Raw genomic sequence first — 17,237 nt, 5'->3', positions numbered from 1 at the left:
TGGAGTAAAAAAAAATGCAAAATGGATGTGCTATAAATGGAAGTTGAAACTGCACTTAAGATGATGAAGTCAGGGAGAATGGCTAGAAGAGACCAACCACAGAAAACCACGCTGTACGTGACCTAATCATGAAAGCATTGCCAGATCACTTCACAAACAATTTCAAAGAAAAGATACCCCTCTCCTCTGAAAAAAAAAAAAAACCCCTCACAGACAATATTATTACTCACTCTTTCTCCAAAATCAATCAAGACACTATCAATAGCTACCAACTCATGTGCCTTTCTCATCTTTATAAAATATTTATGAGAACAATTCACACACATTGAACACACTCAACGAAAATATAACAAGGAACAGACAAGCTTTTGCAAATGACCTTTCTATGGTAGACATCTTTATAGTCATCCAACTGATTGAAAGGTACAGAGAATTAACACGAGAACCTGCTGTGTTTAATGGTGATTAAAACAATGGTCTCCAAAGTGGGAGCCAATATCCCCAAGCATGGTAGAAAACATTCAATAGGGGTACAAAAAGAAAATGTATACTTGGGCCTTCCTATTCTCAATATGGCCAGTTTCTCAGGAAGAGACTTTCTAAGAAGCTGTTGAGGATCACTTCTTACCCTCTAGGGTATATATGGGCAGAATGAGGTGCAAGGGGTCTGGTAGGGAGGGAGAGTGGGGCACAAACAGCTGCAGCAAGAAGCAGAGGTGGGGGCGGGGAAGCGGGGGATGAAGAGAATAGAGGATGGTAGGGCCTAGAAGGCTTGGGCTGAAGTCCCCATAAAGGTGTCAGGGTACGTAGCACTCATCAGGGCTGCAGCTGGGGCAGACCAGTTAGGGCAGTAGACCCAGCAGGCTGACAGAAGGTAATAATCCACCACAGCGAGTATTTGTTAATCACCTACTATGTATATATAACTATATTCAAGGGATATGAAAACAAAAATGAGAGTCCTTTCCTTAAAGGAGTTTACATTGTATCAGGGAAGACACCATGTACATTTATGGTGTTGTTCAGTCTTTCAGTTGTGTCTGACACCATGACCCCATCTGGGGTTTTCCTGGCAGATTAGGTTTGCCATTTCCTTCTCCAGTTCATTTTATAGATGAGGAAACTGAGACAAACAGAATTAAGTGATTTGCCCAGGGTCACGCAGCTAGTAAGTGTCTGAGGGCACATTTGAACTCAGGTCTTCCTAACTCTGGGCCCAATGCTCTATTCACTATGCCACCTAGCTGCCCTATACTGGTTTACACAAAAAAAAAAAAAAAAAGATAACCTTGGGGAAATCACTAGCAGCTTGGGGGCGAAAGGTAGAGAGGGAATCAGGAAAGATCATGTAGAAGATGGTCCCTGAACTGAGTCCTGAAGGAAACGAAGGATTCTTGGATGTGGCAGTGAAAAGAGAATACATTCTTGTAATGGAGGACAGCCAGAGATAGAAGATAGAGGGTCTTGCATAATGAGCAGTGAGCAGCAAGATGCCCAGTTTGGCTGGACCAAAGAAAATGTAATGGGGAATAACGTGTAATAAAACTGCAAAAGCAGATTGAAGCCAGGTAGTGAACAGCTTTAAATGCCAAACAGAAAATGATGCAGAAACCTATAATAAAGAAAACAAATGAATGGGGATTATTCCAAAAGATCGTCTCTGAGATGATATTAAGATGCTGAGAAAAGCAAAAAATGAAGGTAGAAAATAACACAGAGAGGAGAGGTTTTAGTATCCTTAGGTCCATAAGTTACTCTGCAAAGCCTTATTTTGCAGAGGAAAAAGAGTTAGGATACTGAAGCTTCACAAAGCAAATGGATTTCAGTCCTCTATGTGACTTGTGACTCATTCATCAGGGCCTTTCAAGAACTGCCTCTATCATTCTGGCTAAATGTAGGTACTGAGCACCAGTATAGACTGCTGCTCTCCTAGAGATAGACACAGATGAGACTAAAGAAAATGAAAAGATGGAAAGTGACTGGGTATAGAGATGAGACAGCTCTCAGAGACAATCTCTGATGTAAATTCTAATGCTGCCCGCCAACTAGTTGCCACAGAAAAATGTGGCCTCAGGCTATGTTCTTCAGAGGCTTGTGAGAAAATCACTCCCTCATTGCAACCAACTATGGACCATTTGGATAAAGATCTAGATCTGCTGCTGAATTTAGATGCTTCTATTAAAAAAGGTATAATGTGCAAATCAGACATCCCGGGATTCCAAATACAAAAAAAAGACAAAAAGGTAACCAAAGAGAAAAAATGAACCTGTAAAACTCTCCGGCTTTGCAATCTGAGGAACAACCAAATACACCCCCAAAAAAAATCTTATAAAAAAAGAACCTGAAGAATGATGGACAATATGATTTTTCTTAAAGAAATCTGACTTATGAAGACCTATGAAAAGTTTGAGAAAACTGAGAGATAAAGTGAAAAGAAACTTTTTTTTCTAGTTAGAACTGTCATAACTGCCATTTTACAAAGAAACATTATAAAAAGAATTTCATGAAGATTGAGTCTAGGGAGCAGCTCCAGAGCAGTGATGTTAAGCTCAAATAGAAATGGGGGGCATTAATGCAAACAGGAGGATCCCAATGGGCTGCACATTGATTTAGCTTTAAAATGTAATATTATATATGTTCTATTATACTTTGTATATTTATTTATTGTATTTTTTTTATTTTGTTAAGTATTTCCCAATGACATTTTAATCTGGTTCAGGCCTCACTAAGGAGTATTGGGACACTTTTGCTCTAGAGATAGCTTAAAAGAAACTAAAGAGTTTTGGGTTTTTTTTTTTCCTGTCATACCTAGAGAAAGCAGTCAGAATGAACTACTGCAACCTTTATCTTGTAAAGAGAATGAAAAGGATTCAAATTCTAGCTCTGACACTTTACTATGCGTTTGGCAATTTGAACCATCTCACCTAGAACCCCAAATTCCCCACTGACACCTCAAGAATAACAATTTTTATATGTCACCTCGCAGGGTTGCACAAGAAAAGTGATTTGTAAACCTCAAAGCACCATGGTAATTTGGAGTTTTTTTACAGATGAAAATACTTAAAAGATGTCAAATATGGTGCATGTGGAATCAGAAAAACTGGGTTGGCATTGAGCAAATCACTGAACCTCTCTAATCTGCAGTTTCCTGTTCTGTGAAAGAATATGGCTGGAGGAGGTGATCTGAAGTCCTTTTACAACTCTAAATTGATGACTTTACGATTTACATAACCATCAAGTAAGAGAAAAAAATCAGAAAGTTGGTATAAGCACAAAGAACAATATATAATAAGGGGGAAATTCAAGCTGTATGAGTTGGAAAACATCCAAAATAATACAAAATACATTCAACTACTTTAAAAAGTCTCAGTAAGAGAGCGAAACGAATAACTTGGTTTTGGTTTAAATAAAAATCTATTATTGGGAGAGACTGGGGAATGATGGCTCCATCAAAATTCACCGCATAAAAAATGTTTTTTAAGAATGTAAGGCAAATCCTTTCATAGGCTACCACCCCTACACATTAGTATTTTGGACCATGAAAAAAGATACAATCTGTATTTCCATTCATGTTGGTACATGTTGGGACATATGTGTATATATCCATTTGATATACATATTACAAACAAAACTACATAAAGGGGAATAAATAGCATGAGATTAGGCTAGAAATGTAGGTTGCTACCAACATTTGCAGAGGGATTTTGTGGTAGGATAGGCATTTTCTTGACTCAGTATTTCTGACTTTCTACTCCCCTACAACCTGATTGGCCCAAGCTTCCCTGACAGCTTCCTGGCCTGAGGGCATAAAAGGTCCCACCCTTGGGAGCTGGTGCCTCTCTAAGTGCCACCGTATCCTTGCTGTGTTCGAACAAAATAAACTTCCTTTGTTCAATGACTCACAAATGTCTCACTTCATCTTAACATAGAGCCTAAACCAAGAGTTCAGGAGTTTAAAGCGCCACCTACAACAGCTTTAAATGCCAGGCTAAGGAGTTTGACCTTCACATAGTAGATAACAGGAAACCAATGAATGGTTCTGACCAGATCTCTGCACAAGGAAAATAAGCCTAGCAGCTAAAATGAAGGATAATTTGGAAGGTGAAGAGAAGATTGCATGCAGTGGCGTGAGAGCAATATGAATAAATAAGAAAAAAGAGATGCTCGCAGATTTAGAGCTAGAAAGGACCTGAAAGGTCACTTAGTTTGACCTTCTCCTTTAATGGATGAGGAAACTGAAGCCCAAAGAGGTTTAGGAACGTGTCTGTGGTCACAGCAGCATCCCATCTGTTCTCTGTACAGTTACTCTTTCTCTACTTCATTTCATCCTGGATACTGCTCACAAGCTGGTTGGAGCTAGCTCCAGTACATCCCTAGGTAAAGGGTACTTCCAGGATTGCAGCGAGGCTTCATGATGAAGGACTGAGGCATGGTAGAAGAGGTCTGGAGCCACCAGAAGTGATGTTTGAAAGATTAATGGAACGTGGGAGAGATACCACAAGACTGGAGAAGGGAAAATGCCATACTGATTCAAAAAAAACCAAACAGAGAGTAAAGTCTGTAAACTAAAAGCCAGTAAGCTTGACTTTGACTACTGGGAAAATTCTAGAATAAATCATTAAGGATAGTCACAGAAGTAATATGATTTCACAGAGAACAGATCATACCAGAGTTATCTTGCTTCCTTTTATGACAGGATTATTAAACTTAGATGAGGGAAATGCTATAGATAGAGATTACTTACATATTAACAAAACTTTTGATAGTCTCTCATATTATTATTGGGGAAAAAAACAGAGAAATATGGATTAGAAGAGAATAAAACTAGATGTTCTGGTTGGATGTGGAGGGCCCAACTCGAAAGAATTCATTGTTAATGGGTCAATGTCAACATGGCTAGAAACCTCTGTGATTTGTTTGTTCTATTTAACATTTTCATCAATGACATGGATAAAGATATAGATGACTCTTCAAATCTGCAGGTGATATAGAAAACTAACACACTGGGCTATACGACTACGACCCAAAAATATCTTCACAGGCTAGAACACTCAGCTGAATCTAGTAAGATTAAATTCAATAGCAAAAATGTAATGTCTTACATTTAATATTTTAAAAATCACCTTACAAGGACAAGAGGGGTAAGCATGGATAGAAACCAATTATTTTTAAAAAGACCTTGAGGGTGGCACAGTGAGTAGAGCACTAGCCCTGGAGTTAGGAGGACCTGAGTTCTAATCCAGCCTCTGTTTCAACAATCTGGCTAGCAGCTGCTGTGGGGGGTGTAAAACCAACAACAACCAGCTCACAGAATGCTGCAAGCCCAGGTTCTTTTGATCTGCTTTACTAAGGAAAGCAACGCTAAGCGGTTAACAATCTTACTTTAATCCAGTATACAAATATCATTCACTTAGTTCAGGGGAAAAAGCCAGCACCCTGAACTTCAGAGCAAATACAAACAAATTACAAACATCAACAGACAGACCTTGTCTGATTCAAATCCCAATACATAATTACCAGAGTGGAACAAAGTCCCAACATCTGGGTTTACAAGCTGGAGAGCTCTTAACTACAGCTGCCCGGAGTCTCCACATCAGCTCCACATCAGCTCACCACCAAGAGTGAGAGCCTTAAGCAAATAGCTCTGTCTTCTCTTTTTATACAGTTTCAGACATCATCAAACGTCATCTGAGCGACCAGAACTTAGGTTCCTTCGATTGGCTCTGGCGTTAGCAGCTCCCTTCACTGGCCCCACCTGGAGCCCCAGCTTAGTTACAAATTCACACCCACATAGGCTTAGCACCTAATGGATAGCAGTTTAGACCTGGGGCTTAGCACCTAGTAAGACACTGAATTAATTAAAGGAAACAAGGGCCAAACTCTTCAAGACTATAGGTTTCAACTTGGTAGCTTCCTACAAACTTGGAAGTGCAAACACAGAAGTCAAGAGAAAGATAAAAAGGCAAACACAAGTCAACAATTATAAGGGACTAAACTAGAATAACTGTTTACATTCTAAAACACAGGTCTAACCATGTCACACACACCCTTTTACTCAATAAACTTCAGCTGTTTCCTATTGCTGCCAGGAACAAATACAAAATACTCTATTTGTCATTCAAAGCCTATCCAAATAACCTATCCCTGCTCTTGTCTTTCCAGTCTTCTTATACTTTACTCCCCAATACATTCTTTTCTATCCAGTAATGCTGGCTTCCTGGCTGTTCCACAAACAAGACACTCCATCTCTCAGCTCATACATTTTCTCTGGCTGTCCCCCATGCCTGGAACATTCTCCCTCTTCAGCTCTGACTACTGACCTTCATGGCATCTTTTAAGTCCCAACTCAAATCTCATCTTCTATAGGAAGCCTTCCCCAATCCTCTTAATTCCAATGCCTTCCTTCTTTTAATTATTTCCTATTTATCTTGTACATAGCTTTGTCCATTTTTGTTTGCATTTAGTCTCCCCATTAGATTGGAAGCTCCTTGAGGGAAAGGACTGTCTTTTGATTCTTTCTGTACCCCAACGCTTAGCAAAGTGCCTGGCACATAGTAGACTCAATAAACACAGGCTGATTGATTAACTGACTGTTACAGGGCTTCTTAATCCTATCCTAATCATCATCATCGCAGGTCATATTAGACTTAAGAGGGCATATGAATGTCCTGTGGAAAAGATTAGATTTTTTTTTCTGTTTGATGACACAGGACACTGCCAGTAGCAATGACTGAAAGTTGCAAAGAGGCAATTAGAGCTATCCATAAGTGGAAAGGGCTACTTATCTAAGTTCTCCCTCCTTGGAGATCTGGTTGTCAGAGAGGCTAGATATGAGTTGGACTAGATAGTTGCTGAGGCCCTTACAAACTTTAAAAATATTCCTGTGGGGGCAGCTAGGTGGCACAGTGAGTAGAGCACCGGCCCTGGAGTCAGGAGGACCTGAGTTCAAACCCGGCCTCAGACATTTGACACACACTTACTAGCTGTGTGACCTTGGGCAAGTCACTTAACCCCAATTGCCCTGCCAAAAAGCAAAAATAAATAAATAAATAAATCCTGTGATTCTGTGACTACAAGTTTTAGCATCAATGTTTAAATACCTTCAAATTTAACTTATTCCACTAGATATGTACCTGCAAATTCAGTTACTATTGCCTTTGCAAACGGCATATTTACCCCTAAAATCTTCACTGTCAATTAAGTCTTCACCCTGTTGTGGCAAGGCTGTTAATTAGATACTTCCTCAGACAAGTGAAAAGATTCATTTAAAATACAAATAGCCAGAGGCCAGGAACTTCATTCTATTAGAACCTAGTTTGATGTGCATGCTCAGCATTAAAGAATGAAAACGGGCAGCCACTGGCTAAGGCTCAGAAATACTTTCCTTATAAAGCATTTCTTTGATATAGGATTAAGTCTACAACAGGCAAAGGAATTCTTAGACAGAGATTTCATCTATAAATATCATTAGTCTACAAAGCCAAGAAAGAGCAGGAATAGGCAGAGCTACATCAGTCAGTCCACCAACAAACATTTATTAAGGTCTTCCTCTATGCCAGGAACTTAGAAAGGCAAATGACAGTACTTGCTCTCAAGAAGCTCACAATCTACAGTAGCTAACTTTCATAACAAGCTTTAAGGTTTCGAAGGCACTTTTTAAAAATATCTTATTTGATCACCACAATTAAAGGTTGACAAGTCACCTTAAATGTGTAGCATTCTACCCATGAAACAAAAATTAAGTAAATTATTTCTGTTAAGGAAATAGGAGAGCACCAATAATAATCCTTACTATTTAAAAAGGTCTTAAAATGGCAACAAAATGTGGCACTTCCTCTCTCCATAAAAGCTACAGTGCTACAAGCAGGAGGTAGGACAAAAAGCTTGTTTACAAACATGGTCAGAAGATTTTTCATGTCTGGGTTCCATAAACTTCTGCTGAAGAGGAGGCTGGCTACTACTTACATTTTAATTCTTTGGAAGCCAGCCTATAATTTCTCATATCGGCCCCTAGCTTTGTAAATAAATTCAGCACCATCTATTAGCACAGAAGAGTCAAACATTATAGGCCCTGGAACTCCTCCTTGCTCCTTAGCAATCTAGTCCCAATTCCCATTCCCCCGCCCCAAGCTGAATCTGGGCACTGGACAGTAGGATGAAGCTGGAAAGGAACTGACTGGGACAAATCTTGGGGCATCCAAATGTGTGTTAAAGAGAGGAGAAAGAAAGAGTTAATCAGAAGAACTGGGCCTCAGTATATTCTGTAAGATGAGGGGATTGGGCTAGACCATAAATTCAGCTAGGTGGTGCAGTGGCTAGAGTAGGGGTGAGCTCAAGGCCACATGTGGCCTTTTAGGTCCTCAAGTGTGGCCCTTTGAATCCAAACTTCACAGAACAAATCCTTGAGGCCACAGGTCATCCTGTCTTGCCCCGCACCCCCCCACCCCTACCCGGGCTGGCGTGTCAGGCCTGGAATCAGGAAGACTCATCTGTTTGCTTCAATTTCTTCATCTGTAAAATGAGCTGAAGAAAGAAATGGCAAAACAGTATCTCTGACAAAGGAAACCCTAAATGGGGTCACAAAGAGTCCAACATGACTAAAACTGTGACAACATAGATTCATAAATTTAAGCTGGAAGGGCCCTCAGAGTTAATCTTTATGGTCCTTTCCCAGCTCCGAATCTACAATCCTAGTTTCTACAAATTAGGCTAGTTTTGCTACAGCAAACAGTAATTTGTAAAAGGCTTATAAATACTGAAAAAGTACTACTAGAGTTTAGGTTACAGAGCAACTATTCTGGTACAGCAGAACAAGGGCCTGCATGGGGCACATGGAAATGGAGAGAAAAGAGTCCTTCCCACATGAGAGACATTTCAAAGGAAAGACCAACAGCATTCCTGACTTGTTAAGGGAAAAGGACAAGTCAGAGGACTCCAGGGTTTTCAATGGGGGTGATTCAAAGATATGACACTGACAAAAAAGAAATATGGGGGGGGGGTAGTTTTGTTGCAAGGGGTTTGGGTGGGGATAAGAGGGAATGTAAGCATACAAAACTGTTTTGGATACAATTAGTCAGAGGCAAAAGTAAGCCTGATATAAGTTAAAATATCTACTAGACAACAGTAGCTATGGAACAAGAACAGAAGTTTCAAATTTCCAGCCCCAATCAGATTAATATGTAATTGGAAAATGTTTAACAAAATAAATAAGAATATGATACAACACAGATATAATGTTAATTTGTGGTTTTCTAAATCTGCTGTGGTAAGGATCCATTTTTATTTGAGTTTGACACCACTGATCTTTGAGTCCTCTGCATAAAAATAACCGATCTCTAATCTAGAACCATAGAACTCAAACGTATAGAGACAAAAAGAAATAAAGGTAAGCTTCAAACAACTGAACAACAGTGAATTACAGAGAGTGGGAAAAGGAGTTGGCAAAGGAAATGTAGAAGGAGATTCAAAATAACAACATAGTATCGCAGAAACCATGGAAGAAGAGTTTCAAGGAAGCACTGACAACAGCATAAAGGTAGAGGAGAATAAAGGTGGAGAAAAGGTCAGAAGATAAGAAAACGGTCACTGATAACCATCCTGGGAACGGTGAAAGTACCCTCAGTCAAGTCATTTCAATAAGAATTTATCAAGCACCTACATTTAGAGATGTGAAAATGTAACTTGAAATATTAACATTCTTCTGGAGGAAAACAACATAGATGTAAATAATATATACAAAAATGAAAAAGTAAATAAAAAGTCATTTCAGGATGTGTGAGCCCTAGAAACTGCTGGGTTCAGGAAAGGCCTCCTGTAAATGACATCTAAGTAATTCCAAGAGACAAAGTTAAGGAGGGAATATTTTCCAGCTTTGGTATATAGCCTGTGCAGAGGCATGAATGCAGGAAATGGAAGGCAGTATATATAGAGAACAGCAAGTAGTCCAGTTTGAATGGAATGTAGAATGCGAGAAGGGAAGCAAAACGCAATCTTTTAAAATAAGCTAAAACCAGGACACAAAGGCCTTTAACTGCTAGACAAAAGAGGGTTTATGTTATCCTAGAAGCAATAGGGAGTCGCTGAAGTTTCTTGAGCTGGGGTGTAATAGGGCAATATATACTTTAGTAATACCACTTTGGTAGCTATGGAGAAGATGAATTTAGACAAAGGACAAATGGAGAAAGACAAATTCGAAGGCTATTGCGATAACTCAAACAAAAAGTATGATTACTTATAATGACAAAGCTTGGACCCAAAGAAGAAATGAGAAAATACACCTCTCTTTTTTCTTAAAAAACAAAACAAAAAAAAACAACTAAATTAGATTTGCAGAAAACAGTTTCTTCCCACCCCTTCACCCTGCTACCACTTCCCATTCCCCCTCCCCCCAATCAGCAATGGTCTCTTACAGTATAAGTATATGGTGGTAGGAGCAGAACCTAAAGTGCTAAGAGTGAGGAATTCCTGGTAGCCCTAGGGTATGGGCTCTGGTTCTTTCCAAAAGAGCACAGCAATACCCCAGGCAAGGATTTCATCTAAACCCCAAATTAAAGGTGGTAGAGGGCACAGCCAAGTGCCCAGGAATTGACCCAGGGTGTCCAGCTGAGTGACTCACCCAGAAGATATGAAGCTCCCTGGGAGGAGTCATACAAGGTCATCAAGGCTAGGACACAAGGACAGGAGAGGAAGCCCTGTAACAACAGAGGTGTAATATTCTTTGGCAATAGATGCTCCTCATATTTGTGCCTCTACTCTCCACTCTATATGCCCACTCTTCACACTGATCCATGTGTATTTATGAAAGATGTTACCACTGTTCTAAGTATGCCATTTCAGTAAGTTCCTGTATTTTGAGTGAACTGTGTTCACTTAATAAGCTATTTTAAATAAGAAGCTTGCTAATTAAAATGATGTGCTCCTTAGTATATTGAATGAAGAAGATATTTGGAGCAGTGAGCTCTTCCTTTTACTACTCGTCTCCCTCAACAAAATGTAACTGTGTCTAGCTATCCTAGGTCAGCTCAGGCCTACCAGGTAGAGCTGTATCTTTCCATATAAAAATGCCTCCAAAACCTCCAAATGTTTCATTTCTACTGAGGTATCCTTATCCTTACACACCCAAAATGTATCACATTTAATATTATTCTAGTTTTACATTCTTTAAGGATCTATGATTTCATGAGCCTAAGAACTCTCTCCAAAAAGAGATCACCACCTTTCTATCCTGTGATTAACCTGGAAATGGATGACTCTGAACTTAGCTGGCCGAGTCCTCCAATAATAGAGTGTACCTTGAAGACTACATTTAAAGCTCTTCCAGGTTGGTAAAAGTAACTTGGCATGTGCTTTCAAAGGCAAAGATTTTGCAATGAATAGTAATAATAAATCAATAGCATTCACATAGCACTTCAAGGTACTGAAGAATGCGAAGAGACAAGAAACATTATTTTTGCAGAGAGAGTTTTCTAAGAGAGTGTGAAAGGGAGAAGAGAAACAAATGACAGCTTGAGTACATAGTAGGCTCAGGTAAGAGTTTAAGAATGGAGAGAATGCATACAGCAGAGAAAGATTCATTAAATACAGGAGGAGATCAGAAATGAAAGGGGACAATTATGAGGACAAGTTACTGGAGGAGAAACAGAGACACAAGTAGAAAAGGTACCCTTGACAAGGACAAAGGTGGAGAGTATAGGAAATAAAATAAATGGGTAGTGAGATGTAGTTTCTAGTAATAGGTGAGGAAAGGTCCTTTGTTGAGAGGGAAAGAGGAGGTATGAGAGGTTGAGGAGAGAACAAAAGTTTTGGAACAGCTGACAGGAGGAAGAGGAAGATTCAATTAGGAAAAAAATAAAAGAATTACCTTGTAATGGTAGACACCACCAAGAAAATTGTGTGACTATCTCCAACACCATGTAAGAACACAGAAAGTAGATGGTTGGGGTAATCCAGAGCTGCGATTTTGTAAGGCATGTACAGCAAAAGGACAAGGAAGCAAGGCATTCAAAGGCAGAAGATAATGTATAGTTAACTGCTTCTCTCTAGGGTCAAGACTGGAAAGGATATAGAATTCCATTCTTTATACTGTCAATATTATAAGCAAGTATATATCCAATTATTTTCAGACAGGATCTCACTAGTCAAAAGGATTAGAACTATACAGCCTAGTACTCTAATTATAAATGAGTTTCCAGATAGAATTCAATCTAAGAGATAAGGGTAAAATACCATTTCTATTCATGTTTTTATCCCCAAAATTTGAATTTAAATCATAAAAAATGCAGTAATTTCCACTCTAACAGAAATTTCCTCTAACCTCTTACGCATTACATATTTTCAAACGTGTATTAACTTTAAACCCTCACTAAAGCCTACGGTGAGGCAGATAGGTTGTATAGTGGATACAGCACTGGACTGAAAATTCCAGAAGTTAAAATCCTCCCTTAGACATTTACTAATTGTATGACCCTTGGAAAGTCATTTAACCACTGTCTGCCTTAGTTTCCTCACCTATATAAAATGGGGATAATAAAAGCAGCTCAAAGGATTGTTGTGAAGATCAAATGAGATGATATTTACAAAGCGCTATGTAAATGCTAGCTATTGTAATATTATAATTGTTTATGCCTTATCATGATGTAGAAGTGATTCTGGGTTCTGGAAGGCTATACCAGTGAAACACAAGTGCTGGAAGGCTCTACCAAGCCGGCAAGGCTTGAATAGAGGTTTAGACTGGCTAAACTCAGAGGTTCATCGCCAGAGGGTTGGCTACTAGGTAACAAATTATTTTGATACTGTAACTAATAAAATCATTTACTAAGAATTTCAATTCACATCAGTGAGAGTAATACACAGACTAATGAAATCAGATCTTCTGAAATATGAGGCTTAAAATCATTATGAACTGCTGAAGATTGTGAGTTTCCATTTCACATATAAATCCTAATAATGCCAATAAAACCCTTAAAAACGTATTAGTAATTTTAAAGGATTTGAACACAATGAATACAATCCAACTGAACAAACCATGCTGAAGGACCTATATCTGTATCCAAGTATGAGAATTCAGAAACAGAATGAGAGGGGACAATTATGAGGACAAGTTACTGGAGGAGAAACAGAGACACAAGTAGAGAAGGTACTCTTGACAAGGACAAATTCTATGAAACATTTGTTGACAGATATTTTAGAAATCTGTGTGGGATTGGACCAATAACAAAAGAAAGTCATAATTACTCTGCTCTGGAGATTACATGGGGAAGTTTCAGGGGGAACATGGATTATGAGGGAAGTGCAGCAAAAACAAAACCTGGAAGAATGTGCAAAGCTGTGCATCACTGGCAAGCACAACACAGAAAAAAGGAGGCTGGGAGACCCTAGGCAAATACAGAAATGTTTCTGTACTACACTACTTGACCATATTCAAAAAACATGCCTGCAGGTATTCCTCAGTCTGGTAAGTATATAAGCACCCCACTCTCCACAGGGTATCCAAGCAAAAAAGACTTTGCCCTTAAAATTCTTCACCTTTCTCCCCTCCCGGAATGCTACCTTTGGTACTTCAATTTAACTCTGAGCTTTTAGCACTTGGCAAGCTGCTTCTTTAACATCTCTAATTAAAACCACAATCTGTATGAATAAAACTAAGCAGCATGGTGAGGAAAGTATCTATCCTCAGGAAGAATAACTCCTTACAAGAGTAAAGGGATGCTCCTTTCAGATTTTGATAATTTTTATGATTAAAAGAAAGAGACAAGGCAAAGAAAAAACACTTAGCCTAGTACCTGATACACAACAGACAATTAACAAATAGTTGTTAACTTGACCTAAACTGAGAAAGCACAGGGCATTTATCCAAGGCAAGACTTTCCTCGAGGGTCTGTGCTTCAGCTATTCTTTTGCATATGACACAGTGAAGAACTATGGAACTATACCGGGGAAAAGTAAGATTAAGTGTTTTGTGCTTTGGTTGCTCATTTTTGGATATGTGGGAGACAATGAAACATAAAACTGTTTTATGATTACCAGACAAATGTATTTTGCTTGATCTTGGTTCAGATAGCAGAGATGAGAAGTTGGCTACTTATAAGCTGCAGTAAGGTTTCTCAAGACTGAATGCTCAATGAGGCTACATTTCAGAATAAGGCAAAGTAACAGGGTAAAAGGATAGAATTCAGAACTGTATGAAAGAGAAGCTATAGCTTTCTAAACTGGATTTAGAAAGGAAACATCAGAGCTGTGCACAATCAAAACAAAGAAGTTGAAAAAAGAAACTTTTCTGCACTTTTACCTACTATCCACAGATGTAGAGAAGAAAGGTGAAGACACTTTCCTAAATGCCTCCTACTGCCTAGAAGGTGGACAAGAGGGAAGAAGATATTGGTCAGGAGGTAAATAAGAGGAAAGAAGATGATCCTCTGCACTGTTACCTATTGTCCAGGAAGTGAAGAAGAGAAAAGATACCCTGCTATCCTACTATCCGCTGCCAAGGAGGTAGAAAAGAACCTCAGAGCCCCAGCCAAAGAAGTAGAACTAGAACTGGATAGACTTGTGCTAATCCTAAACTAAGGGTCTCCATCCTCACTAAGACACCATACCTCACACTAGCTGAGAGGATCAGCTGGACCTGGAATTGGAAGTATTACCAGTGCCATCAAAAGAGTAGGAATAAGCCCAGCACAACAAAGGAACACCCCAGTGTAGCAAAGGACTAGCAGCAAAGTAATCCAACAGATCAACCCATTTAGCTGAGATTGTACCCTTTCAAAAATTAATCCTACCCCTTTATGGAAAAGCCCAACTATTTCAACAACATAAAAGTTACACCCCTCTGTGAACCTTGAAAAGACAGTTCCTGAAGAAGAGAAAGGGCATTAATGATCTTAGATTCTGAGTTATAACCAGTGTTTCCTATGTTAATAGAAGGAACAGCCACCCATCAGTTACCCTCAGAACCCTGAAAGTAATGAGCTGTAACAGCCCTCTGAGGAATCCCCAACCTGCTGGCATTTTAGGTGCTGGATAAGAGGGGAAACGGGATAGGGGTTAGAGAGGGAAAGGGAGAAAGAGGAGACAGGGAGGAAAAGAGAGGGAGGAGAAGGGGAGAAAGAAGGTGAAGAAAAGGAGAGGGAAGGGGAAATAAGAGAAGAGAGGGGAGAGTAGGGAAGAGGAGAGGAGGGGAGGGGAGGGAAGGAGGAAAGGGAGAAGAAAAGAGGAGGAAAGGAAGAAGAGAAGAAAGGAAGGGAAGGAGGAAAAGGGCGTAAGAAAAAGAGGGAGAATAAAGCACTGAGATCCCCACACTGAATGGAGCCGTTCAGGGAAAGGTCAAGAACTACAGGGAGGTGAGACCAGAATTTGATCTGGGAATCTAACTAAACTGGGATTAAGATCATTGAAAATCTGGGAATCTATGAACTTATCAAGTAATATATATGTAATTCAAGGGTTTTGTAATTTTTATAAGAACTGCTTTAATATTTAATATTTAACTTCAAAACAATTACTCATAAAAATTTCATAAGCCTACTCTAGAGTTTATTATCCTATCTCAATTTATAGGTCAATTTATATCTCAATTTATCTTAGGTCTTAAATTGATCTAAGTTATTCTGGAAGATGTAGAGGGCTCTTAAGTATTAATGAGGAAATCTCAGTAGTGAAGCCTACCTAGAAACACAAATACAGCCTAACATCATTCACAGGGAAAATGTTATCTAAGGTTCAAAGGCTGCTTATGTTCATCTTCCCCCTGCTAAATGATTCAAAGTTTTACTCACACCTAATAGAGTCTGCGAACAATTTTTTTAAGAAAAATCTGTCATGAACACATATATTTCCCTTATAAAAAGCAGAACGACCATAGGAAAAAAGCAAGGAAGAGAGACTCTACATTTACTTTGAGAAGTGGATAATGAAAATTTTACTTGGCTCACTGACACTTCGAACATGTGAAACACATACATGATTTTATAATAATACTGGTTAACAGAACCACTTCACTCTCGAGAAGCAAAGAGCCTGGGAAAGAGCTTCAAGGAACTTCATTAAAAGCTACCATTTTGCCCATAAATGTGTTGTTTTAAAATTTTTCTAAAAAACTGTCACGGGATTCTGCGAATAACAAATTGGACAGCAGAAGTTGCCAGAAAGAAAATCTACTGGGAATGTCGGGGCGGACAATTTCAGAGTCCTAAATTTAAAAAAATAAATAAACTTTGCAGGATCAAGAAACTAAATTCACGAAAGGTTCCCCTAGCCAAGTTGAGTTTTGCCCTGGCTTAGGAAGGGGAAAGCTAAGAAACTTGTTACCATAATGGATGAGAGATGGGGCGAGATTCTTGGAGGACAGACCCCTCGGAAAGGGGTGAGAAACCCAGCAGGTGCCCCTCTTCCCCCGGGGGTCAGCCGGCCCCGCGCCCCCCAGCTCTGGAGGAGCCGGGCCAGGGGCACCTGCCCCGGGGCCACCAGATGCGCCCCCCCCCCCGCCCGCCCGCTCTGTCCCCCGGGGCCGCAACGTGGATTCCAGCAACGCGCCTCCAAGTCCGGCCCGCGAGGTGACCGAGCCGCCACCACCAGCCCCATCCTTCACTGACCTTCCGCAGGGCCGGGACGAAGAGTCCCCGCCATTTCGGGTGGTTCTCTTCGCTGAAGAAGTCGTATGGCTGCTGCGGCGGCTGCATGGCCCCGGCGGCGGCTCCTCCGCATCGGGGGTGGGGAAGCGAGGGCAGGGCCGGGAGGCAGCGACGGCGGCCGCCCCACTCCCGAGTCCGGGCGGCTCCCTCCCTGACAGCTCGCGGCGCGGCCCGGCCTGGGAGGGGGGGCCGCTCCCCGCAGGGGCGAGGGGCCCCGGGCCGGGGGCTGCGCGTCCCGAGCCGGCGGCGGCGGCGGCGGCGGCGGCGGGTTCCTCCTCCTCCTCCCTGCTCCTCGTCAGCCGCCTCCTCCTCCTCCTCCGGTGTGGGCCGCGGCCCGGTCCTCCGCTGGCACTTCCTCCTTTGTTTGGGTTAGCTGCCCGGCGGTGGTGCCGCTGGCCTCGCCCCAGCCCCGCATCCCACCCGCCAGCCCCCCACTACCCGCTACGATCGCGGCTGCGGACGGAAGGCGGCAGAGCCGGGGGTCCCCGGGCTCTCCTCATCGCTCGGCGCCCCGCAGCCCAGTCCGGCTCAGCCCGGGAGCCATCTCCGCAGGGAGGAGGGCACGGAGGACACGGAGAGGGGCCGGGATGTGTAGGCTTCCTTCGAGAC

General features: G+C 41.0%; 1 protein-coding gene across 1 annotated transcript in view; it reads right to left on the bottom strand.

Annotated features, from left to right (window-relative positions):
- SOS2 (SOS Ras/Rho guanine nucleotide exchange factor 2) overlaps positions 1-16,844 on the bottom strand; it is a 117,724-nt gene extending 100,880 nt beyond the window's left edge. Inside the window, exon 1 of the mRNA XM_036749484.1 lies at positions 16,590-16,844. Within this exon, the coding sequence (XP_036605379.1) occupies positions 16,590-16,676 (87 nt within the window). The 5' untranslated portion in view covers positions 16,677-16,844. The remainder of the gene's footprint in view (positions 1-16,589) is intronic.
- Positions 16,845-17,237: the final 393 nt, after the last annotated feature.

The sequence above is a fragment of the Trichosurus vulpecula genome, chromosome 3, assembly GCF_011100635.1.
Source record: "Trichosurus vulpecula isolate mTriVul1 chromosome 3, mTriVul1.pri, whole genome shotgun sequence".
In the NCBI taxonomy this organism is placed as follows: domain Eukaryota; kingdom Metazoa; phylum Chordata; class Mammalia; order Diprotodontia; family Phalangeridae; genus Trichosurus; species Trichosurus vulpecula.
Note: the sequence above shows the minus strand (reverse complement) of the source record. Positions and strands in the feature narration are given on the sequence as shown.